This window comes from Ursus arctos, unplaced genomic scaffold, assembly GCF_023065955.2.
Source record: "Ursus arctos isolate Adak ecotype North America unplaced genomic scaffold, UrsArc2.0 scaffold_6, whole genome shotgun sequence".
Taxonomy (NCBI): Eukaryota; Metazoa; Chordata; class Mammalia; order Carnivora; family Ursidae; genus Ursus; species Ursus arctos.
This window is the reverse complement of record NW_026623078.1, coordinates 59,264,015-59,289,403: the sequence shown is the minus strand read 5'-3', so window position 1 is coordinate 59,289,403 and position 25,389 is coordinate 59,264,015. Positions and strand designations below refer to the sequence as shown.

The 25,389-nt window shown below is 37.3% G+C and overlaps 1 protein-coding gene across 3 annotated transcripts in view; it reads right to left on the bottom strand.

The window, feature by feature from the left end:
- The window catches only part of PKHD1L1 (PKHD1 like 1), a 148,637-nt gene that overhangs the window by 42,135 nt on the left and 81,113 nt on the right, over positions 1–25,389 (bottom strand). For all 3 annotated transcript variants that reach the window (XM_026495557.4, XM_057307885.1, XM_048212537.2), the window contains 10 exons: positions 23,064–24,093; positions 21,301–21,492; positions 17,147–17,298; positions 16,096–16,255; positions 15,378–15,549; positions 12,147–12,235; positions 11,653–11,801; positions 10,081–10,210; positions 8,451–8,569; positions 7,643–7,772 (listed from right to left, as the gene is read on the bottom strand). In XM_026495557.4, coding sequence (XP_026351342.3) covers positions 7,643–7,772; positions 8,451–8,569; positions 10,081–10,210; positions 11,653–11,801; positions 12,147–12,235; positions 15,378–15,549; positions 16,096–16,255; positions 17,147–17,298; positions 21,301–21,492; positions 23,064–24,093 — 2,323 coding nt within the window. The remainder of the gene's footprint in view (positions 1–7,642; positions 7,773–8,450; positions 8,570–10,080; positions 10,211–11,652; positions 11,802–12,146; positions 12,236–15,377; positions 15,550–16,095; positions 16,256–17,146; positions 17,299–21,300; positions 21,493–23,063; positions 24,094–25,389) is intronic.

Below are 25,389 nucleotides of genomic sequence, written 5' to 3'. Positions count from 1 at the left end.
TTTGTTGATTGTTTCCTTCACTGTGCAGAAGGTTTTTATCTTGATGAAGTCCCAATAGCTCATTTTTGCTTTTCTTTCCTTGCCTCTAGAGACGTGTCTAGTAAGAAGTTGCTATGACTAATGTCAAAGAGGTTGTTGCCTGTGTTCTCCTCTAGGATTTTAATGGTTTCCTATCTCACGTTTAGGTCTTTCACCAATTTAGGTTTAGTTTTTAAAGATTTATTTATTTGAGAGAGGGGGGCAGAGGAGAGGAAGAAGAGAAAGAAGCAGACTCTCCACTGAGCGTGGAGGCTGACCTGAGGCTCAGTCTCATGACCCTGAGTTCATGACTGGAGCTGAAATCAAGAGTCAGATGCTCAGTCAACCGAACCACTCAGATGCCCATCCACTTTGAATTTATTTTTGTGTATGGTGTAAGAAAGTGGTCTGGTTTCATTCTTTTGCATGCTGCTGTCCAGTTTTCCCAACACCATTTTTTGAAGGGACTGTTTTTTAATTTTAATTAATTAAATTTAATTAACATACATTGTATAATTAGTTTCAGAGCTAATTTAGTGATTCATCAGTTGCATATAACACCCAGTGCTCATTATCTAGTGCCCTCCTTAATGTCCATCACGTTACCACATCCTCCCCCCATCTCCCCTCCAGCAGCCCTCAGTTTGTTTCCTATAGTTAAGAGATTCTTATGGCTTTTCTCCCTTCCTGTTTTCATCTTATTTTTCCTTCCCTCCCCCTAGGTTAATCTGTTTTGTTTCTTAAATTCCACATATGAGTGAAATCATATGATATATATCTTTCTCTGACTTATTTTGCTTAGCATAATACCCTCTAGTTCCATCCATGTAGTTGCAAATAGCAAGATTTCATTCTTTTTGATGGCTGAGTAATATTGCATTGTGTATATATACACCACATCTTCTTTAACCATTCATCTGCTAATGGACATCTGGGCTCTTTCAATAGTTTGGCTATTGTGGACATTGCTGCTATAAACATTGGGGTGCATGTGTCCCTTTGAGTCACTATGTTCATATCCTTTGGATAAATACCTAATAGTCCAATTGCTGGGTCGTAGGGTAGCTCTATTTTTAATTTTTTGAAGAACCTCCATACTGTTTTCCAGAGTGGCTGCACCAGTTTGCATTCCTACCAACAGTGTGAGAGTTCTCCTTTCTCTACATCCTCGACAACACCTGTTGTTTCCTGACTTGTTACTTTTAGCCATTCTGACCAGTGTGCTGTGCTATCTCATTGTGGTTTTGATTTGTATTTCAGGATGCCAAGTGATGTTGAGCATTTTTTCATGTGTCTGTTGGCCACCCATATGTCTTCTTTGGGAAAATGTCTGTTCAGTCTTCTGCCCATTTCTTGACTGGATTCTTTTTTTTTTTTGGGTGTTGAGTTTGTTAAGTTCTTTATAGATTTTGGATATTAGCCCTTTATCTGATAAGACATTTGCAAATATCTTCTCCTATTCTGTAGGTTGCCTTTTAGTTTTGTTGACTGTTTCCTTTGCTGTACAAAAGCTTTTTATCTTGATGAAGTCCCAATAGTTCATTTTTGCTTTTGTTTCCCTTGCCTTTGAAGACGTGTCTAGCAAGAAGTCACTGTGGCCAAAGTCAAAGAGGTTGCTGCCTGTGTTCTCCAGGATTTTGATGGATTCCTGTCTCACTTTAAGGTCTTTCATCCATTTTGAGTTTATTTCAGTGTAGGATGTAAGAAAGTGGTCCAGTTTCATTCTTCTGCATGTGGCTGTCCAATTTTCTCAACACTATTTGTTGAAGACACTGTCTTTTTTCCATTGGATATTCCTCCGTGTTCTGTCGAAGATTAGTTGACCATAGAGTTGAGGGTCCATTTCTGGGTTCTCTGTTCTATTCCATTGACCTATGTGTCTGTTTTTGTGCCAGCACCATAACTGTCTTAATGACTACAGCTTTGTAAAATAGCATGAAGTCTGGAATTGTGATGCTTACAGCTTTGGTTTTCTTTTTAAAGACTGCTTTGGCATTCAGGGTCTTTTGTGATTCCATACAAAATTTAGGATTATTTGTTCTAGCTCTGTGAACAATGCTGATGGTATTTTGACAGGGACTGCATTAAATGTGTGGACTGCCTTGGGTAGTATAGACAAATATTTAACAATATCTGTTCTTCCATTCCATGAGGATGGAATGTTTTTCCATTTCTTTGTGTCATCTTCAATTTCTTTCATCAGTGTTTCATAGTTTTCAGAGTACAGATCTTTTACTTCTTTGGTTAGGTTTACTCCTAGACAGATTTCTGTACATTGATTTTGCATCCTGTGACTTTACTGAATTCATGTATCAGTTCTAGCAATTTTTTGGCGGAGTCTTTTGTCTCTTCTATATAGATTATCATGTCATCTGCAAATAGTGAGAATTTGACTTCTTCCTTGCCAATTTGGATGCCTTTCATTTCTTTTTGTTGTCCAATTGCTGTGGCTAGGACTTCCAGGGCTATGTTAAATAACAGTGGTGAAAGTGGACATCCCTGTTTTGTCCTTACTGTAGAGAAAAAGCTCTCAGTTTTTCCACATTGAGGATGATATTAGCCGTGAGTTTTTCATATATGTCCTTTATTGTTGTTCCCTCTGTTTGTTGGGGGCTTTTATCATGAATGGACGTTGTTCTTTGTCAAATGTTTTTTCTGCATCTATTGAGAGGATCATATGGTTCTTATCTTTTCTTTTATTGGTGTGGTGTATCACATTGATTTATTTGTGAATACTGAATTACTCTTCTAGTCCAGCAATAAATCCCACTTGACTATGGTGAATGATTCTTTTAATGTACTGTTGGATTCAATTTGATAGTATTATTTGAGAATTTTTACATCCATGTTCATCAGGGATATTGGCCTGTAGTTCTTTTTTTAGCAAAATCTGTCTGGTTTTGGTATCAGAATAAGGCTGGCCTAATAGAATGAATTCGGAAGTTTTCCTTCTATTTGTATTTTTTGGAATAGTTTGAGAAGAATAGGTATTAATTCTTCTTTAAATGTTTGGTCAAATTCACCTTTGATGCCATCTGCCCCTGAACTTTTGTTTGTTGGGAGATTTGTGATTACTGATTCAATTTCTTTGTTGGTTATTGGTCTATTCAAGTTTTCTATTTCTGCCTGTTTCAGTTTTGGTAGTTTACAAGTTTCCAGGAATTCATCCATTTCTTCTAGTTTGTCCAATTTGTTGGCATAGTTTTTCCTAATATTTTCTTATAATTGTTTGTATTTCTGTAGTGTTGGTTGTTATTTCTCCCCTCTTATTTGTGATTTTATTTATTTGGGTCCTTTCTCATTACTTTTTTATAAGTCTGGCTAGGAGTTTATCAAACATATTATTTTTTTCAAAGCACCAGCTCCTGGTTTCATTGATCTGTTCTATTGTTTTTTTTTTTTTGGTTTTTTGTTTTCTTTGCTTTCTATATCATCTATTTCTGCTCTAATCTTTATTATTTCCTCACTTCCATGTTTAGGCTTTGTTTCTTGTTCTTTTTCTACCTTCGTTAGGTATAAGGTCAGATTGTTTGAGATTTTTCTTGCTCCTTGACGTAGGCCTGTATTGCTATATACTTCCTTCTTACGGCTGCTTTTGCTGCATTCTAAAGGTTTTGGACCATTGTATTTTCATTTTCATTTGTTTCCATGTATTTTTTAATTTCTTCTTTGATTTCCTAGTTCATCTATTTATTGTTTAGTAGCATGTTGCTTAACCTCCATGTATTTATGGTCTTTCCAAATATTTCTTGTCGCTGACTTCAAGTTTCGTAGTCTTGTGGTCAGAAAATACGCATGGTATGATCTCAATCTTTTTGTACTTGTTGAGGCCTGATTTGTGACCCAGTATGTGATCTGTTCTGGTGAATGTTCCGTGTGCACTTGAAAATAATGTGTATTCTGCTGCTTTAGGATGAAATGCTCTGAATATGTCTATTAAGTCCATCTGGTCTAGTGTGTCATTCAAAGCCATTGTTTCCTTGTTGATTTTCTGCTTAGATGACCTGTCCATTGCTGTAAGTGGGTATTAAAGTCCCCTACTATTCTTGTATTATTATCAATGAGTTCCTTTATGTTCGTTATTAATTGTTTTATATATTTGTGTGCTCCTGTGTTCAGGGCATAAATATTTACAGTTGTTATATCTTCGTGTTGGGTAGTCCCTTTTATTGTGATATAGTGCCCTTTTTCATCTCTTGTTACAGTCTTTGTTTTAAAAATCTAGTTTGCCCATATAAGTATCACTACTCCAGCTTTCTTTTGACCTCAATTTGCATGATAAATATTTCTCCTTCCCCCCACTTTCAATCTGCAGTTGTCTTTAGGTCTAAAATGAAACTCTTACAGGCAGCATATAGATGGGTCTTGTTTTTTTATCCGTTTTGACAACCTATGTCTTTTGATTAGAGCTTTTAGTCCATTTACATTCAGAGTAATTATTGATAGATATGTACTCAGTGCCATTTTACTTCTTGTTTTGTAATTGTTTCTGGAGATTTTTACGTTCCTTTCTCATCTTTGACACTTTTGGTCTTTCCTTTCCACTCAAAGAGTTCCCTTTACTATTTCTTGCAGGTCTGGTTTAGTGGTCACAAACTCCTTTAGTTTTTGTTTGTCTGGGAAACGCTTTATTTCGCTGTCTATTCTGGATGACAGCCTTGCTGGATAGAGTACGCTTGCCTGCAGATTTTTCCCATTCAGCACATTGAATATATCATGCCACTCCCTCTGGCTTGCTAAGTTTCTGTTGAGAGATCTGCAGCTAGCTTAATGGGTCCTCCCTTGTAAGTTAGGGACTTCTTTGGTCTTGCTGCTTTTAGAATTTTTTTCTTTATCACATATTTTGCAAATTTAACCACAATATGTCTTAGTATTGGCCTGCTTTTGTTGATTTTGATGGGAGTTCTCTGTGCCTCATGGATCTGGATATCTGTTTCCTTCTCCAGATTTGGGAAGTTTTCTGCTATGATTTCTCCAAATAAATTTTCTGCCCCCTTTTCTCTCTCTCTCTTCTTCTGGGACTCATGATACGAATGTTAGTACATTTGATGGAGTCACTTAGTTTCCTAAGTCTATTCTTGTGATCCATAATTCTTCTTTATCTCTTTTGTTCAGCTTCATTGTTTTCCATTATTCTATCTTCTATATCAGTTATTTGTTCTTCTACTTCTTCCATCCTTGTTCATAGCATCCAGTCTGTTTTGAATCTCAGTTCTTACATTTTTCATTTCTGACTGATTGTTTTTTAACTATTTTATCTGTTTTTTACTATTTTATCTTTTAAGGGCCTTCCTGAAGTCTTCCATTCTTTTCTCAAGCCCAGTGAGTATACTTATGATTGCTGCTTTAAATTCCCCATCATGCACATCATTTATACATGTTTCCCTTATATCTCTAGCCATGACTTTATCTTATTCTTTCATGTGGGATGAATTCCTCCAACTTGCCATTTTGTCTACATCTCTGCCTTCTTCTCTGTGTTAGAAAAGCCTGTTATGTGTCCTGCTCCCTGGAGTAATGGCTTTATGAAGAAGAGGTCATATAGTGTCCAGGCCCTGGCACTTAATGCAATGTCTCTAGTGTATGTTGTGTACACTCTGTTGTTGCGTTTTGGCTGCTCTATCCTTAAGGCAATTGTCTGCAGAGTTTCTCCTTGCCTGTGGTGGATAGTGTTTGGTCCTTCGCCAGAGTGTGGTGAGTTTTAACTAGGTGTGCTCTGGTCTGTTTGTTAAATGAGATCTGATGCTACTTCCACTAGAACTGAAACCCTGCAGACCTCTCTGGTCAGGAGACATGCTGTGGGCAGGGGTTTCTGATGGTCTTCTGGGGAAGGGCCTACTGTCTTGGAGTAAGACACACTTGACCAAGAAGGCCCATACCAGCAGAGTGCAGGGGTGTGGGACTTGGTGTAAGCAGGTTAGGCAGCCAGTGCCAGTGCTGCGCTGTTTACTACAGGTGGCTCTGCATTTATGCTGAGGGGTGGGAGTGGGAAATGGCACCAGGCAGCTCCTTTGTCCCCAGAGAGGAGTCATTGTGCATGCTGCCTCTTGGGGAAGCACTCCCAGAAGAGCGAATAATCTCCCACTGCGTGTCCCAGGCATTTTTCAGATGCTGTTTCCACACCATTTACCCCCAGGCAGTATGCCTGCCTTCTCTCCAGGAGTGTCCCCTGGGCTCTATCCCAGCCAAGACTGCTGACTTTTTAAACTTCAGCCTTTGTGGACGTGGTGTGGGTAGGGGCCTGTGCTGGCCTTCAGGGAGAGTGTCTTACTGCACTGGGACTGAGGCAGGCTTGACCGAGAAGGGTAGTTGTGCCAGAGTGCAGGGCTGTGGGACTTGGAGCAGGCAGGCTAGGCAGCGCGTGTTGGGGCTGAGCTGTATTTGTGCCTCTGAACCTATGCTGAGGGGCGGGGGAGGGAAATGGTGCCTACTGCTCTTTTGTCCACGCAGAGGCATCTCCTTGAAAACTACCTCTCACGGAAATGCGCCAAGAAGAGGGAACAGTCTCTATGTTTTAGGCATTCCTCAGATCCTGCCATCATCCTCCCTTCCCCCACTGTTGCTTGCCTGTCTGCCTTCTCTCCAGACACAGAGCAGCGCCCTCAGGGCTCTATCCCAGCCAATCCCATAACCTTTAAAACTCCAGTCTTCAAGCACCCAAGCCCCGCTCACAAAACTCATGAAAATCAGCCCCTCTGTTTCACTAGCCAATGGTTTTGAGGAAATGTTCACCTTGTACTTGCCCCTCCGTGCTATATTCTTGCCTTTCTCTGTGACCAGGGCTTCCTCCCCTACACAGCACCTGTGATCTGTTTCTCCCACAAACCAAGTCTCTGCATCTCCTACCCTCCTCAGTGTGGCCTCCTCTCTCCTTCTAGCTGTGAACTTTGTTTTCTGAGACCTCAGAATGATTTCTTGGGAATTCAGAATGACTTGTGTTCGAGGGACAAGATGAGCCTAGGGTCCTTATACTACATCACCATCTTAAATCCCCCCCATACTTTTTAATTTATAACATGAAATGCAATCAAAAGCATTTCTTCTATTTAAATCAAAAAATTATTATAATCAGCAATCTTATAATAACCATCTTAGATCCCCCCACGATACTTTTTAATTTGGGACAAAGATGCTCTTGAAACAAAGGTTCTCAAAATTCAGTGTGCATAAGAATCACTTAGGGGGTGCCTGGGTGGCTCAGCTGGTTAAGCGTCTGACTCTTGATTTTGGCTCAGGTCATGATCTCAGGGTTGTGAGATCAAACCCTGTGTGGGGCTCCCCACTCAGAGGGGAGTTGGCTTGAGATCCTCTGATTCTCTCTGTCCCTCTCCCTCTGCCCACCACCCCCACCCATCCTCCCTACGCCACTGCCTGTGCTCACACGCTCTCTCACTCTCTCTCTCAAATAAATAAATAAATAAATAAATAAACAAGCAAATAAATCTTTTAAAAAAATCACCTAGAAGCTTGCTTAAAGCAGAAAGTGCTAGCATTGCCCCATGGGATGCTATACAGTAGTCTTTGCTGAATATTTGCTGAATAATTACAAAGGAGAGCACTAAAAATGTGAATATTTCATGACATTTTAATTACATATCTATTTGGTTAAAAAACAGCCACTTACCAAGGTGAGTGTAGGAAAGGGTATCATTGAGAATGAGAATTTTCTGGTCATGCAGGATTTTAATGATACTTCTAGTTTCTGTCTGGTGGAAATCATAGCTTGTGGTTGTTATCACAATCTCTTCTCCCTCCTTACAAAAATTCAAGTGCCAAATTCAAGAACAATTTTTAAAATAGGTTTCTATTTCTTAATAATAACTTAAAAATTCTAATTTAATTCATATCTGATTAGCAACATGGCATTATCAGAAGGAAAAAACTACATTGAGGACTCTAAAAATAAATACGCTTGGGTTTGATATTAAGAATTCTTAAATTTTGATTTATCTCAGCATTCCCTCAAACTTAATTCAGTCATTAAATAAAATCATAGGGAATATACTTTTAAAAAATTAAATAGATCAAAGCAAATATAATCATATTTTTATTAAATACTGGTCAGTACAATATTCTTAAGACTTAAAAAAATTTCCTCAGAATTTTTGTTTTTACACAATTAACTATTACTTGGTCTTCCTGAAATGTGGGAAAGACATACATAAGAAACTTTTTTTACTCAAAAACTTTCATATTTTCCTTTCATAACTAACATATAAATAACGTTCTTTATATATTCTGAAGGACCTTTAGAGATCCCAATTTTTAAATGCCTCCTATCAGGTAAGCTTTTGAGTACAAGCTAATGCAAAATATACATTTCTCATCCGATTAATCCTATGAAAAAGTCAATGTCCATGAGAATAAGAAAGAAACATTTTAAGTTGACCCACTATGTGTATTCAGTTCCCACCACATACTATTTCCTGTACCTGCCAATCCACAGCATCCATTAAAGACAGGACTTTGGAACCTGCCTCTGCGGTTTCTGAGAGCTTAGTTTTATATACTGAACGTGGAATTCCATGAAGATCCAGCTCACCAAACACCCCTGAAGGAGAAAAACTTCAATTTATTCACCACATAGTACTGAGTTAGGTGCTAGTATAAAATGAAACAGTACATTGATATATTTTAATAAGTGATTGGACATTTTAGAATGAATGGAATGAATTTGGATTATCTGCTCAGGGCTATACAAGAAGACTTTGACCCTCTGACCCCCTTCTAGGAATCTGGCCCATGGAAATTAAAGTGAGTGCACAGGATATGTGAATGAGGATTCCTACTATGATAATATTTGAAAATATTGGAAAACTGGAATAAATCTAGTGTATATCAATAAAAGGATGATGGATTAAATTATAATATACTAATACAGTAGGGTAATATGCTTTAAAAAGGAAGACTTATCTACAAATATTGATCTGGAAAGATATCCATAATATGTTAACTGAGAAAGAAAACTTAATATCTTTAGTTTGACATGTAAAAACTGCTAACTGTAGATACTAGTTTCCTCATGATGGGGTAAAATTGGAAAGACATATATTTTTTCTTAATAGTTTTTCTTTTTTTTTTTTAAGATCTTATTTATTTATTTGACAGAGATAGAGACAGCCAGAGAGAGAGGGAACACAAGCAGGGGGAGTGGGAGAGGAAGAAGCAGGCTCCCAGCGATGTGGGGCTCGATCCCAAAACGCCGGGATCACGCCCTGAGCCGAAGGCAGATGCTTTAATGACTGAGCCACCCAGGCTCCCCCTTAATAGTTTTTCTTGATATTATTTGTGTTGTTTGAAATGTTACTTTTGAAACAAATTAAAAAAATAAACTCACGAAAGCAAATAGTTTTCAAGATTGAATATGTCTGTCTTGGGACATTTACCAGTGGAGAGCTGACTAAATAATTTTTTATGCTCCTCTTTACTGTCACTGTTTTAGAAACCGTATGGGGAAGCAACTGCAACACATGCTTGTATGTATCTTTTCAATAAATATCCAGCAGTGTTAATAAAATGTGGTTACTAATTATGACCAAATAAACCCTCTCTGTTCCTTTACTTTCCAGGCTTAGAAAGGAATATGTGCAGCCATACAAAACCAACTGGAAAATTTAAAGTTCAGCAACAGGTATGGTTGGATAACTGTTAGCAGAGCCAATTGATCCACAGACTATTAATACTGTAAAAGTGGAATAATGTGCAGAAAAGTTACCTTTTAAGGAAAAGGCACCATAATATGAAAAACTATGCTTGTTTATATAAAGGGAAAAATATAAAGAAAACCGGATTGGAGAAATAATACACATATAAAGAGATTTATGTTAGTTTTGCAATGGATTACATCTTGGTTTCAAATACACACATCTATAACTATTTTAGTGTAACACAATTTAGTTAAAATTTTTAAATTTATTTTTATAACCCTTTAGTGTAAATAGATGTCTGTAAAAGTTTCTGGTACCATAACATCTTCAACTGATAACAGGTATTTTAGTGCTATATGTTTTACAATAGATTTTCAAAACCGATATGATACTTTCAGTATCTGGAAACACATACCTAAGACCTTTGATCCTTGATTTGGTCCTTCTGGAAGAGTCCACTCTGGAGTAGAATGATTTCCTCTAAGAATAATCTGTAATTCTCCTTTAAAAGGGTTATCTTCCCAGCCACCAATCAATCTACCTCCCTGCAGTGAAGCAGAAAATTGTTAATACTTAAAAAATTGAGCAGAAAAAAAATTCACCCATAAAAAAGGAATGAGGAGATACTGGTAGCCTCTAGTAAAAATGAATGAAATTTGTTATACAAAGAACAGTATTGTATCTGGAAGTGACCTTGTCACTTCACTTCACATAAAACCTTGTCACTTCGGGATGGGTGGCTTACATGACTTTTCCAAGGTCAGAGTCTAGGTACTTATTGCCAGTGCTATACCTAAAGCTGAGACCTGCTTACATCTAAACTTGGGGCATTTGGACAGATCACGTTTTATTTTAGCACCATATGACATATATGAAATACACTGTTCACACTTACATCCAAGCCGTGGCCAAGTAGGAGCCCTCATTGTTAGTACTAACAGCTATTACTCAATGCTTGCTGATTCCATGCCAGCCATAATGTGTAAGGCTTTACGTGCATTATACCATTTGACCTTTACACTAAACCCATGGATTGCTGTTATTATTCTCATTTGATAGGTGAGAAAACTGATGCTAAAGTGGTCAAATATCTTACCCAAATTCCCAACTGACGGTGAGGCTTAAGGACTCAGTCGTCGCTTTAATTTACCTCAAAGCTCATGCATCTAAATACCAAAATATTGCATATCTTTAAAGCAGTAAAGGCCTATTTTTATCAAAGAAAATTTAGTTGAGATAGAGGGAGAGAGAGCAGGGGGAGGGGCAGAGGGAGAGGGAGAAGCAGGCTGTCGCCTGAGCCAGGAGTCCGATGCAGGCTCCATCCCAGGACCTTGGGATCATGACCTGAGCGGAAGGCACTTAACACACTGAACCACCCAGACACCCCTACAGACTTTTACTTTTCAACAGCACTTCATAGCTTTTGGTTAGGCCATTCTTTTTAATTAACAATAAAAGACTGACAGAATAACTCAACTAATTGTACTGCTACACGTTCAAGACCATCTGAGGTTTATGAGAGAATGAGGTGATTGTTTTCCAAGCAGCTGAAATATTTCTAAGAGTCTTCTCCTGTTTTCATAATTCCATCTATGTCCATTCATTTTAAGAAACACTGTTTTCTAAAAAAAAAGAAAAGACTTAAAATCTTTTATTTTTTTCTAGAACTCCTGGAATTCTCTGGTTCTTAGAGCAAGTTGCAGGTTAAGTTTTACCTAACAGTATACAAATATTCAATGTAGGATTAAAAATGGGCAAACTTCGCAGTAAAAAGTAGCATAATTACTCCCTAAGGAATGTGTAGCCACCAGGTGAAGGAGAGCAGAAATATCCTGGACTTACATGAGGCTTCCATCTTATGGGTTAGAACCAGTTGTGTTTTTTACTCACATCAATTGAATATGTTTCCTATAATTTTTTTCAACAAATCTCCAACATCTTAGAATTTGACTAATAAAGGTATAAATTATAAGACCCTCCCTCCTACCTGAAGTGATATGTAGGTAGCATTCAGAACAACTTTTCTGTAAGAAGACTCTGCAGCTCCCACACTGTGTTGATCTTCCAGTTCTAGAACTCCCCAAATAACGAGACTTGCCATTGGCGGAATATCTATGTCTGCTACAACCCATGTGCCTATAAAACAATGCTTTAATATAAGAAATACAACATAATCCATACTATAACTTACAGATAAAAATACAGACACCCTTACCAGTGAGTCCTGGTTTTGAAGTTTGCAACCCTTTTTCCACACAATGACTTATCCTTGACTCTCCCAGAAAATCTATTATCCTTAATATTCATGTTTAAATCCACATAAAACCCAGAAGGCAAGGTCTGGTATCCAGGACACAATACTAGAATCCATCTCTTCACATTTGCTCTTTCCCCAAGGTGTGTTACATAAAGGTGGAATTCTAACTTTGTGCTGTCAGTGTCACACAAGCAGAGGCGTTTTGTTTACGTTTACGTACTTACCTTCAGGAATAACCACATTTGCTCCTGGGTGAGGTATGGTATAATTATTTTCTCGAGATGATTGCCAGAAAGAATCATTTGACCATAAGCTGAAAAGAGAAGAGACATAGTTCCATTAAGCATTATCTTTATACACTTAATGACCACGTCCTTATACTAGCTGTTTTGGGATGACAGAGTATTTACAATTTTGCTAAGTAGGCGAGCTCGTATGTGCAACTGGTAGCACACTCAACATATACCACTACACGTATAGCTTTTTTTTTTTCTCCAAAGAAAACTTTTTTTCCATCTACAATCTGAATCACCTTTTCTCCCACTAAATCCTCATTATGATATCCTAATTTTGGCTAAAATGCAAATTACTTAATTTCCTTATAAGATTTCACATGGTAGAAGGGCGCCTGGGTGGCTCAGAGGGTTAAGCATCCTACTCTTGATTTTGGCTCAGGGCATGATCTCAGGGGGTTGTGAGTCTGAGCCCCACTTTGGGCTCTGTGCTCAGCAGGGAGTCTTCTTGAGAATCTCTCTCTCCCCCTCTCTCTCTGCCCCTCCCCTGCATCCTTCGTCCATTTAAAGACCTTACATACAGTGCTACTGCGTGGGGGAAAGGGGAAAGAGGATATGGTCGCTATATTCTGTGAAGGGAGGGATGGAAGGATGGTCTCTGAATTGGAAGGATGAGTCAACGAAGTTAAGCCCCTGGGCTGGGATCAGGAGTTGCAGGTCTGCAACCAGAGTGAAAGTTAGGCTAAACTGAAAGAGATATAAAAAGTGCTTGGGAGGAGAGGCAGTCTCCACTTTCATTGCTATACCTTCCAGAAGCCACCCCAATGCACACTGTTGTAAAGAATATTATTATAAAGTTGATGATATGTTCCCACTGGAAAACGTTCACAATCAGAGGTTGTTTTCTGAACTAGTAAAAAATTTAAAAATTCCATGATACTAATTCTGGAATTCTACAAAACAGTCAATATGTAGTTCGGTTCAAGTGTACTTGTATTATACATTTGAATTATCAAGTTATATTTCTAAGAAATGTGTTAAAAATTCTGTTATAAAAATTTGTTTTACTAGGTTTAAAAGAAAGGTTAGCAGTTAATTTAGACTTACAATAATACATTATTTTTCATGAAGCAATTTCAGAGAAAGTTAGGTTTAGTAGTTGTATCTTTCGAACTAAAAAACCTGACCAGGATTGTATGGATTCGATCACTGATTTTATCTAGTTTTTCTCAAGATTAATAGCCTTTCATTCTTATCCCCAACAGCACTATACTATGCATGTTATATATTGTTCTTCTTACTGCCCATTGTTATGATCAATAAAGCCTAATACCTCTTAAACAAAGCATATGCATGTTACATACTAGAGCTTTATATCCTAATCTTGAGGTACCTGTCCTGGATCAAGATTCTGTCTGGTTTCACTGATAGCTATCTGTATAATATAAATTAATAAATCCAATTATAGCTATTTCTAGTGAGCAGAACTCATACTGTGGGGGGAGAAACCTATATGCTAAGACATTTACATGTAGAATACCAACATATTCCTCTATCACATCCTGGCCTAGACCAATCTAAATCTATTATGTGAGTAAATAATAAATGCTAATTAAATTTTCAATAATTTTATCTACCTTAGACTATATAAGGACTTTTTGGTCAATAACCCTGACGGTGCATGTCTCTTAGAGTCTTTTCATGAGCCTTCCTGCTTTCTCCACCATCCCTCTGTAATGTATCAAAAGTGGTCCTTCCAAAATGTAATTTAGAGTACATTATTTCTCAGCTGAAAATCATTTAAAAGCTTCTTCTATTTCTTAATACTAACTACCTGCATGATCTGAATGGTCTGATTTCCACCTTTCCCAACACCATTTCCAGGCCATTCTCCTCTGCTCAGCGGGATAGCCATGCTGTTTTCTCTCTGTTCTTAGATGTGCCACACTCTTTTCCACATCAGGGGCTCTGCTCAAGATGCTTCCTGCACCTAGAACATTCCTTCCCCAGTCTTCGCATGGTCAGCTCTTCCTCACCCTTTGGGTCTCAGCTGGAATGTCCCCTCCTTTGAGAGACTATTCCTAACCTCCCTGCCCAAAAGGTCCCTGCCATACTACTCTCTGTCCCAGCCACCTGCCCATTCCCCTGATAACCTTTATCACAACTCACACTCATGTTCTTTTTTTTCAGTTTACTCTTTTGTTTCTTTGCTTGCTTGTGTTGGCGTCTGTCTCTTTGGATAGAATGTGAGTGTAATGAGGGCTGGGACCACATCTGTGTTGTTTACAATTGACTTCCCAGTGCTTAGCACAGTGCCTGGGCCATAGCAGGTGTTCAAATATTTTTTAATGATCGCATTAATATATCAAAAAATTCAATTGTTATTCTTTTGTACAATAGCTACTGCTATATCTGTATATTCTGAAATGTAATTCATGTAATAAAAAACACTGAGTTGTGCTTGATGCATAGTAGCGGGCTCTTAAATGCCCACTAAATGTTAGCTTTTATCATCGCTATTGTTATTTTTATGATTATTATTTGTCCATTAAGGACAGAAATATACATCAAATCAGGATCATACCTTTAAGGGCCTTAAAGACTGGTACCAACCATCACATGCTAGTACCATGATGTATGGTAATTACTATAACACAGGGCAGAGCTAGTGATGTTCCACATGAGAAATAAATGTAAAAGGCTATGTAAGTTTCAAAGATAGAAAAATCATTTTTAACTGTAAGAATTAATATATATTAGGGGATCAAACATTTGAAACAAAATAAAGTAAGTTGTATTACGAGATTTGACCATGACAGTTATTCTAGATAAAGAGACACCACCTACTAAGAAAGCATTAGATTAATGAGGAGACTTCGTTTCCAGTGCTATTCTGGAAGTGTCATCAAGAAGTTTTGTGATCTTGGGTAATTCATTAAAGGTCATTGACTTCAGCTTTCTCATCTTGTAATAAGGGAGTTGGTCTAATTGTCCATATCCAACATCCTGCAAGTCTAAGATTACCAGTAATTTTTTGTGAGGTTTTTCCATTTTCTCATCAGGTGGTTATAAGGCCCAAGTGAAGTAATGAGTGTGAAAGTGTTTTGCGACTTACCAGGCATTGTTCAGGATGAGGGCATTATTTTCTCACCCAAGAATGACAAGTGAAAAGAATTCTGTCAAGTGCTATCAAAGGTATTAACAAACAAAAGGCCTATATACTTATATGTGGCCGGTCGCTTCCTGGGAATTGGTTTTCTCGATGGGGGATGTACAGGAAAGCAGTCCTGGAGAATGCAGCAGTAAGCTTGGAAATTAATAATAACATCTTTCACATCAGGATCCAGGGTCCCAGAAATAGGCTGGCTCTGCTGAAGTTCATTTCTTCCTGACACTGAAAGTGAAACAATTTAAATTAATACGATGATCAAATATAGATAAAATCATGGCAATCTGAAAATATTCTTTAGAAGGTAACTTGGTAGAGTTCAAATGTATGGAATATGACTGAAAAAATTCTGATGAAAAGCACATGTCTTATTGAGAAGCACACAGTCAAAATGTCTTGACAAAAAAAAATATTTTGGAACTCAAAATGTATTCTTAAATATTTTTTATTTCCTCCAAACAATAAAATAATGAAAATGGAAACAAAATATTTGACAGCTTCCTTTGTACTCATTTCCTCTAATTTTGTAAAATAAATGTTAGGCTATCTGTAAGAGTGTTGGCGTTATCTCCAAACATAAAATGAAAGTTCTTAATTCAACTCAAGGCCTTTTTCAACATAAATTTAGTCTCCAATCCTTTTACTCAGCAAACATCTCTTGAATCCTACTATCCAGAGAACACTGGAACACATATTTTCCCATTAAGCAATTTTTCTTTCTTTAGACAAAGCATTAAATAAAATAATCACTTTTGCCTAATGAATACATACCCAAGTAATATAGAGTACTTGTGTTTGCTTCAAGGTGCCAGTCTCCATTCTTGCTAGTATTCCAACTCAATGGATTTGAAGAGCCATTCCTCATGTCAATAACATTAAACATATCAGGATTTTGAGTGAAGTTATGAGATATGATTACATAGTCTTCTTCCTATAAATGTTTGTCCCAAATACAATTTTAAACGTTAATATCCTGTATAACATACATTAGTTTTGATGACATAGTTTGATGACATAGCGCTTATATTAAGACTTAAGTTTTGGTTTCAGTTTGTCATCTTGCATTCATATTTTGCTTAGTAACATTTTATATGTCTATGGCAATAATGCTAACTCTATCCGAAGGCAATGAAAATCTCTCTCTGTACACACACACACACACACACACGTATTTAGAGAATATTTTATTTCTGTAATATTTGAAAACATTTAAAACAATGCTAGGTATTGTTTTTGGCTACACATATGCAGTATAAGTCGAAGAACATGAATGGGAATGAAAACACCCAATTCGGGATATTGGTCACCACTAGAGGTGGAGAGTGGGAATGAGATGAAGGTAAGCCACACAGGGGACTACCATTTCATCAAAAATGTTTATTTCTTTAAAAAAAAATCAAAAGGAAATATTGACAGAATGTTAGATCCAGATGGAGCTAGGTGGTGGGCAGGACTTGGCCTGTCATTGCCTGTGTTTGGTATATTTTAAAAATACAAATTCTAAAGCCCTTAACTGGTACCTGGAATATCATAAGCACCAATTAATGATAGCTCTTATCATGGTGACAATAACAGGGTACAAGCTTAGTATTGTGGGAATATGGCAAAGATATTGCTTACTTCTGATTCCTACACAAGGTTTCTTTCTTTACCTTGTTTCTTGGGTTTAGGGTGGGTCATGAAATGTGCGCAGGACTTCAACAGGTCAGTATGTGAGGCGAGCACATTCTGGGCCTAACAACTGGCATAAGGACAGGACGTAGGCTGCATTTGTATAATATGCAATCATCATTATTAGAAGATGAATTTTATAGCTCTTTACCTTAAATCCATAGAATGTTGACGTATAGGATATGTTGGTTATGTGATCTACATCTTTAAAATACCAGTTAATGTGCTTTGCATTTGGAATCAGAGCCATCCATCCAGACATATGAGTCAGTCGTTTCTTCCGAAAGGGAACAATGCTTGTGCCTATAGCAGAATATAAAACAAACAAATAACAGTGATCTCTACCTCTAGAAAATTCCTTTTTAATGAACAAGTGCAAATGTGAAATATTAGCCTAGTCAATGGAAATCTCTGAACAGGTCAGAATAGATTTTCATTACTTATGTTCTAAATGTCTTTGTTTACTGAAGGCCCCAATGTTTCATATTACACTTAACTGAAACATAAAATTCCTTCTCACTTGGAATTCTGAATTGAGATGAAGTCTTTATTCCTTAGGGAAAGATAAAATTCAAACATGATGATGATTAATGACTACTGTAACAAAAGTGCTAAATATATTAATATAATTCTTTAAATATCATTGATCTAAGATAGAATTTTGTTGTCATTCTTTTAAGAACTTAAATTGATTAATTCAGGATCCTTGATTTACAGGGTACACAAATATAAGTTCTAATTCTTTATTAGATTCTCCAGTATTTGTTGAGTTAATCAAAGTCTGCATAACAAGTACTTACGGAAAATTTTGATTTAAAGCTCTTAAGAATCTAGGCTACCACCAGACTTACCACAAACACTGGCCATGATACCCTAAGGTTTGTGAATGACAAATTTGGAACATAAATTACTTGTTATAGGAAGAAATACTTCATTTGGTAATGCTTTGTTCATGAAAGAGTACCTGCCAACTTCAGCTAAAGATTTGAAAAGATTTCCTACAATATAAAGAAGACATGATTAATTGCCCATATTCTATTTTTTTCCCTCTCCAACCCCTCTCTCTTTTCACCTCTGATTGAATTTTATGTTAAATTTCCAAACTCTTCCCTTACAAATTTAGGGGCAGGAAGCTAGATGAAAGATCATAAAATAAACTGTCATCCTTTTTTTTTTTTGGAGAATAAGGCAAAAAAGTTCCAATATCAAGGAGGAACAAATTCATTAATTCTTAGGCTTGTGAATTAGCATTACATTTAAAAAGGCCATGAGCAGAGACCCTAAAACATACAGTTCCAAAAGACCTGCAATGTATGAGAAGAATTATGATGATTTTAATTATTCGGCAAATATTCTCTCCTCTCCCCTCCTTGAGTGCAGAGCAGACTTCCCTGACCTGTTGATGTTGAGTGATGTGACAGTCATAAACATTTGAAAAGTGCTTGCTTGGATGAAGCTTGCCATCTTGAACCTCTACCATTGCAATGCAAAGAGCCTGCCCCCGGTAGCTGGCTCTCCCTTCAGCCTGAGCTCTGAAATAAACACATGTGGAAACCTGAAGTCAACTTTCGGGAAGGAGCAAAGCCCACTGGATCCTCACCTTCAAGCAGAGCATCCTAGCTGAGCACAGCCAAGATCCACCAAACCAGTCCTCAGACATGAGAGTGAAAACAATAATTGTAGCTTTAAACTCTTAGGTTTGGGGATAGTCTGTCATGAAGCAAGAGCTGACTTACATAAGAATTAATGAAAATCATCCAAAACCTCCAGAATTTGCTCTGTGTTTGGCAAACCAACCTTCACTAAAGTTTTCTGATGCATGGAATTATACTTTAACCTGAATTTGCTTGATGATTCTCTTTTGGCAAATAAAGCTAATTGGGGGGTATCTGGGTGGCTCAGTCGGTTAAGCAACCGACTCTTGATTTTGGCTCAGGTCATGATCTCAGGGTCGTGATACCAAGCCCCACATCAGGCTCCACGCTTGCTGGGCATGGTGCCTGCTTGGAATTCTCTCTGTTCCTCTGTCCCTCCCTGCTCGTGCTCTTTCTTTCTCTCTAAAATGGATAAATAAATCCTTAAAAAAAAAAACCAAAAAAAACCTAATTGTCATTTTTCAAGTTATTTGTACTTCCTTAACTTTTTTTCGGATGCACTCACTTTCAGTATGTTGATTTTAAGCATCTTGGACTGAAATTTGAAGTTAATATTAAAAAAAATAATATCACTAAGAGTAAGTGTCTCAAATTAATGTACCATCTGGTCTATAGTATCACTAATAGTAAGTGTCTCAAATTAATTTGCCATCTGGTCTAACTTTACATATATATTCATAAAGATACATATATTCACACATACATGCATAAAGATACACACAGCATCATGCATGAGACACTTTAATAAAGATATCTAAAGATACATGTAAAGTATTACCAAATCTTATTTCCCACTGTTCTATATTTGTTGAACTTTTGATTCATTTAGTATATATATAAAATGAAAATGAAAACAATATATAAAATGATCTCTTTTTTTTTGTTTTTAATTTTTAGTATTGAATCATTTTATTTGGCTTTAATGGAGATAAAATAAAAATAGCCAAATATGCTTGACTACGCAAGTTGTTTTATTTTTATTTTTTATGTCACATTAAAAAGAAAAGTACCTGGAGTGATGTTTTCTCTACTCTGTAATTTGGTCCAAGCACTACAACTAATTCCATTGCAATTCAATACTTACTGAGCGCCTACTATTTGCAATGTTGTGTATTGAGTTATGTGGGAGACGGAAAGATAAATTTATAGATCTTGCCACCAACGTGTTCAGTTTAGTAATTAAATAAAGATCTCCATTCCTGAAAGGATCAAGCAAAAAGGCACAGAGAGACTTCACAAGAAAGCTACAATCTCATAAATGCAGATGTATTAGACTTCTTGAATCAAAAATAAAAACACAACACAAAATCTTTCTAAAATCATCACTACCACCACCACTAATAACAACAAAAAAAACCACCCAAAAATATTTAAAATGTTTAAATATTACTGCTTAAAAATTAATAGTGTAAGGTATATATCTTTTTTGACATGATAAATATTAAAAATAATTTACCTAGGATGGTGTATATCTCTGAGTCCTCTGTAACATTATCTTAGACCATGTTTTATAAAAAGCTAATGTTCCATCTATTCATAGGTATGTCATAAAGTATTTGGAGATCTTATTAAAAGCTTTATCATAAGTAACTATTTTATGACATAGTAATGGGAGTTACTAACATATTGCCTCACCAGATAAAATAACATCATTTGTTTTTGATGTTTTGGTTCCTTTTAGTTTTAGCCTGTCAGAAAACATTCACTTGGCTTAAAATACTGTTTATTATACCACAGTCTCTAAAAGTTTAACTAATGTTGCTCCATTCTGGACATCTGGTTATCAGAAGAAAAGAAATGGCTGCCAGGTTCACGTCATTAAGTCACTGAGACAACGGGTATAACCATTATCCAGAGAGTAGGCATATGACTCTTTCAATTCATAGGAGGAAGAAACTCTAGTAAGAATGTTTTAAAGTTAACTATAATGACGGATAAGATCATAATAAATGATAAAAGAGGCCCTGCGTACTTCTTGTTTTTCCTGCAGATCCATTGCTCGCCATTCTCCATGAGTTTGGACAACGGGAAGCACAAGAAGGAGAAGCAAGGCAAGGAGGAATGTGAAATGAGCTACGTATTCCCCTGACTCTCTTCCTGTGAGGAAGTAGGGGGTTCTTGGTGGGCTCCTGTGTCTCTCAACCAAAGGGCACATCCCCATTTAACTTGCTTGTTTGGCTGGTGCAAATGTCAGATGGGTCATGAATAATGATCCGCAACCTAGTCTGGTAATGATGTCAAGCTCATCCGGTATTCCAAGTATGGTAACTCTACTGAAACAAGTCAGCAAATCAACAATGCTCCCTCATCCCATTTCAATCAACAAAGATGTCAAAAGGGTCTGCATTCCCTGGCAGGGGTGATGGTATATTTTATTGCCTCACTCCAAGGACTAGGTCAACTTTCCCACTCTCTGTCGTGATACTGTCTGGAGGCTCCCCGAGCAAGCAGAACATCAAGCTGCTCCATGCATTTATTCAATACTCCTCACAGGCCCATTTCTGGGTGTGTTATTTGCTTTCTGCCTGGTTACTGACTGATATAAATATTACACCTTTTCTGTGTCCCAGACAATGACAACTTAAAAAGATGATGATGAAAATAGAAAACATATTTAAGTTAGTGGCTTGAACTACTATATTCCACTTACCAAAAGAGTCTGAGAGAACCACATCCTTTTCAAGCAGAGATACTGGAGAAGGTTTGTTGAATGCCAAACGGTGGAAGCTGACTGAGGCATCACAGACAGCCCCGGGGAACCCAATGCTCCACTCGGCTTCTTGAGTGCAGTGAGAAGGGTCCAGCAGTGAGCTGTGTGGAATGACGGTGTGTCCTCTGTGACCTAGCAGATGGACATAAACAGCATGTTTCCTATACCATGTAGGAGAACTAAAAAAACAAAACAAAACCCCAAACTGTCTACGACATGTAGTGTTATGACCCATAGTACCAGTAACAAAATCTAAAATTCGGATACTTTTTTTTTTCTTTTTTTTTTTTTTTGGCATGGGACAAGAGGAGCTCATGCAGAGGCTTTGCAGTGGACTCTTCGGTCAGGGAGCTTAGTGTAGATGTAGCTGAAACACAGGATCTGAAGTACCCATGAGAGCCAAATAGGGGATGGGAAGTAGGATACGTAACTTGCTCAAGGACACACAGAAGGATTCAAATCCAGGCAGTCTGACCACAGAGTCCTTACTCTTAACCAATGGACTACCAACTAGCATTAAATATCTAAGCTGAATTAGATAAACTGATAAAAGTTACACAAAGTTTTGTATCTTAGAACCACCCAAATGTTCTCCCCCTTAGAGCCACAATTAGAACAGTAGGCAAAAGTCAACAACCACAGCTGAGAACTCAGCCTGTTCGAATATTGAGACGAATCTTATTCCGTCTTACAAAGTCTTTCAAAAGTAAATTGTCAGTATGTGCAGGATTTACTTGTCAGTTCTCTCTTCGTGCAGAATCACACACATACATCCTTGCTATCTTATTTAGACAAATCTTTATTATTAAAAATGTGTAAAGACACTAAATTCTAGAAATATGAATATTTACAGAAAATGTGGTATACTCTAAACTTGAAATGGTAAAAAATTTTTTAACCTATAACTTATATTGAATTTTATATTACAGTTAACATATTCTTTTAACTAATTTCAATTCAGAATTTAGATTGGAAAGAAAAGGGTTAACAGCAGGCCTGTAACTTACTCCTTTTCTTTAAAGTATTTTAGTAGGATATATCCAGTCTGCCTACACTGCTTCTGTAAATAAACCGGGGATATATACATTTATGGGGCATGACTGGCTGGAGAATTTGAGTAGTCATGTAAACAGCTTATTATCTGTATAATTAACTGAATATAAAATGAAGAAGTTCTGAAACTGAAATGATTTCCTTTTGTAGTCAATGTTTCCACAAATATTGTTAAGAATTTGCTGTTAAGGGGCGCCTGGGTGGTGCAGTCGTTAAGCATCTGCCTTCGGCTCAGGGCGTGATTCCAGCGTTCTGGGATCGAGCCCCACATCAGGCTCCTCTGCTATGAGCCTGCTTCTTCCTCTCCCACTCCCCCTGCTTGTGTTCCCTCTCTCGCTGGCTGTCTCTCTCTGTCAAATAAATAAATAAAATCTTAAATAAAAAAAAAAAGAATTTGCTGTTAATACCAAAAGAAAGTGCAAATGCAAGAAAAAAGGATATTTTGGGAAGTTATGTTTGACAATTGGGGCATCTTCCAGAAAAGAATGTCTCGTCTGTGCCTAGTGTTGACCTATATCCTTAAATCATTTGCAAAGTTTGGTGCTGGGTAAGATCTGTGATTCATGTGAGTCTGCTTTGACAGTTCAACTCTGTGTTAACACACATACATTTCCAATGCATATTGTCAGAAATTAGAACATAACATTTACCTGTAAGTGAACCATCAACATCAATCAGTACTGCTTCATGTTCCCATCGAAAGCCAGCCTTGTTTGTTGTGTGAAAATACTGGATGTCAACAAATTTTGCACTCCAGCCTCCACATCTCTCATTACAAACTCCAGTGATGGACGTCACTCCCAAAGCTACACAACTGGGACGGTCAAAGTTCATAAAGTGTACAGAAGATACAGTCAAGCCTTCACTGAATGGGAGAACCAGGCCTTTGCTTGTGCAAAACGCAGACCCCATTCCCAGTTCATCGAGATGCCCAACTATTTTGGCATTTTTAATCACTGCTCCATTGGTTTCACCCCATCCTCCAACATAAGGAGCCAGAATCCTCTTGGTTTCGATTCCAGCCTCAAAATTATTTACCATCACAAAGTTATGGAACTGAAGGGCACCTCCATTGACCCATTCAGCTCCTTTTTCACAATTCCAAGTAGTCAGTGAATTAAATATCGCAGGCACTGGCACAGTAGAAGTGCAAGATCCTGTCTGCATAGGGAAATATTCTTCAAATATCCACATTCCAAACCAACCTTGAGAATGAACAGTGTTGTTAAAGAATTCTCCGAGAGGAACTCTCTTTTGGCAAATGTTTCGGTCATAGGATGGCCCATCAGGGTGGTTGTTCATTCGGTACCAAAAGCCAAAGTGAGTGCCACCAGCCACTGCATTGTGTTGTATGGTGTTGTTGGGGTTTGTTACCCAAAATGCAGCCGGGGTCACATCATCATTCAGAAGGCTAGTACTTTGCTGCACAAATACTGCCAAGTTATATTGCAAAATGTTGCCATGTTCAATACCATCTTCTATAAAAAATGCTCCTCCCTTGATATCATATATAATATTCTGCTCCACCAGCAGGTGATGTGTGTTATGGATAGTCACGGCTCTGTTGTAGGCCTGGTGAATTGCACAGCCTCTTACATAAGACTTAAACTGTAAATCTCCAAGCAGGTGCCAATGTATTGGATAACGCCCCAACCGGAAAGCCTGGCCAGCATGGAATATCTGTCAAGCCCAGAAATCATAGCGATTTAGTGATACACATAGACACATAATTTGCCTGGCTTCTATCTTCTTGTTTCAAAATAATCTCCAATTTTATAATAATTATTATTAATACTTTTAATCTCCCATACTATTCATGTTTATCATTTGAAAATGTTATGTGACCTTCAACCCACATTGTTTTATTCAATATATATATATAACAGCCCATACTTGTTCCAAATGAATGAATGAACCAAAGTCATCTTTGAATTTTCTGCTTTTCACTTCAGTCTATTACTAAACTTCCATGTTTAGCAAAATAAAACCTCTTAAAGACTTATTTTTCTCCTTCACTTTCTTATATAATAATAAGGAAAACTGCTTGAATGTTTGCCATGTGCCAGATATTGTGTTGTGTTGATCACGGATGTGACCCCAGCTCTGTGAAGGAGCCAGTGATAATCAATTTCACTTTTCAGATGAAGAAACTGAAGTTCACGAAGGTTAAGTACCTTGTTCGTGGTTATAAAACTCCACTTAAACTCAGGGTGGTCTGCTTCTACATTTGGTGCTGTTGTTAACTACTGTGCTGTGCTTTCTTTCAATAGGCCGATGATCTAGTAATTTAATACAGAGGATGCCAGTGTGTATGTGTACAAGTGTGTGTGTGCGAGTGTGTGTGTGTGTGTGTGTGTGTGTGTGTGTGTGTGTAATATCACAGAAGGTTAGGAAGTAAAATGTTAGGGCACTTATTTTCATTCTTCATCTAAAAATTAAAAATTAACTCTTATTAATAATTAATACACAGATTGACCCTGGCAACCTCACTCAGTCCATATGTCAGATATCACATATGTGTAAGATATTCTAGGAGGAAGGAAGTTTCATAAAATACAGATGTTGACTCTATCACCCTCAATACGTTGTTTGCAGTTTAGGTGTTCCCAGTGTAATAGATTAATAGATTTTACTCTCCCTCTCTCTCTCTCTCTCACTCCTTCCTTCCTTCCTTCCTTCCCTCCATCCTTCCTTCCTACCTTCCTACTTTCCTCCCTTCTTCCCTTCCTTCCTCCCTTTTACTGAATACTTGACAAAAACTAGGCTAAACTCTGATTATATAGACTGAATATGAGTAAGATACAGAGGGGCTCCTAATCTCTTGGAGATAACTTGCATCTTTATTCATTTATTTATATATGGGTTCAATTAACAATCATTTGAGAACCTATTATATGCCAAGCACTGTTTCAGCCACATGAGAATCAGCAGAAAACCAGGAAGACAAAATCTCTGAAACTAACTGAATTTACATTC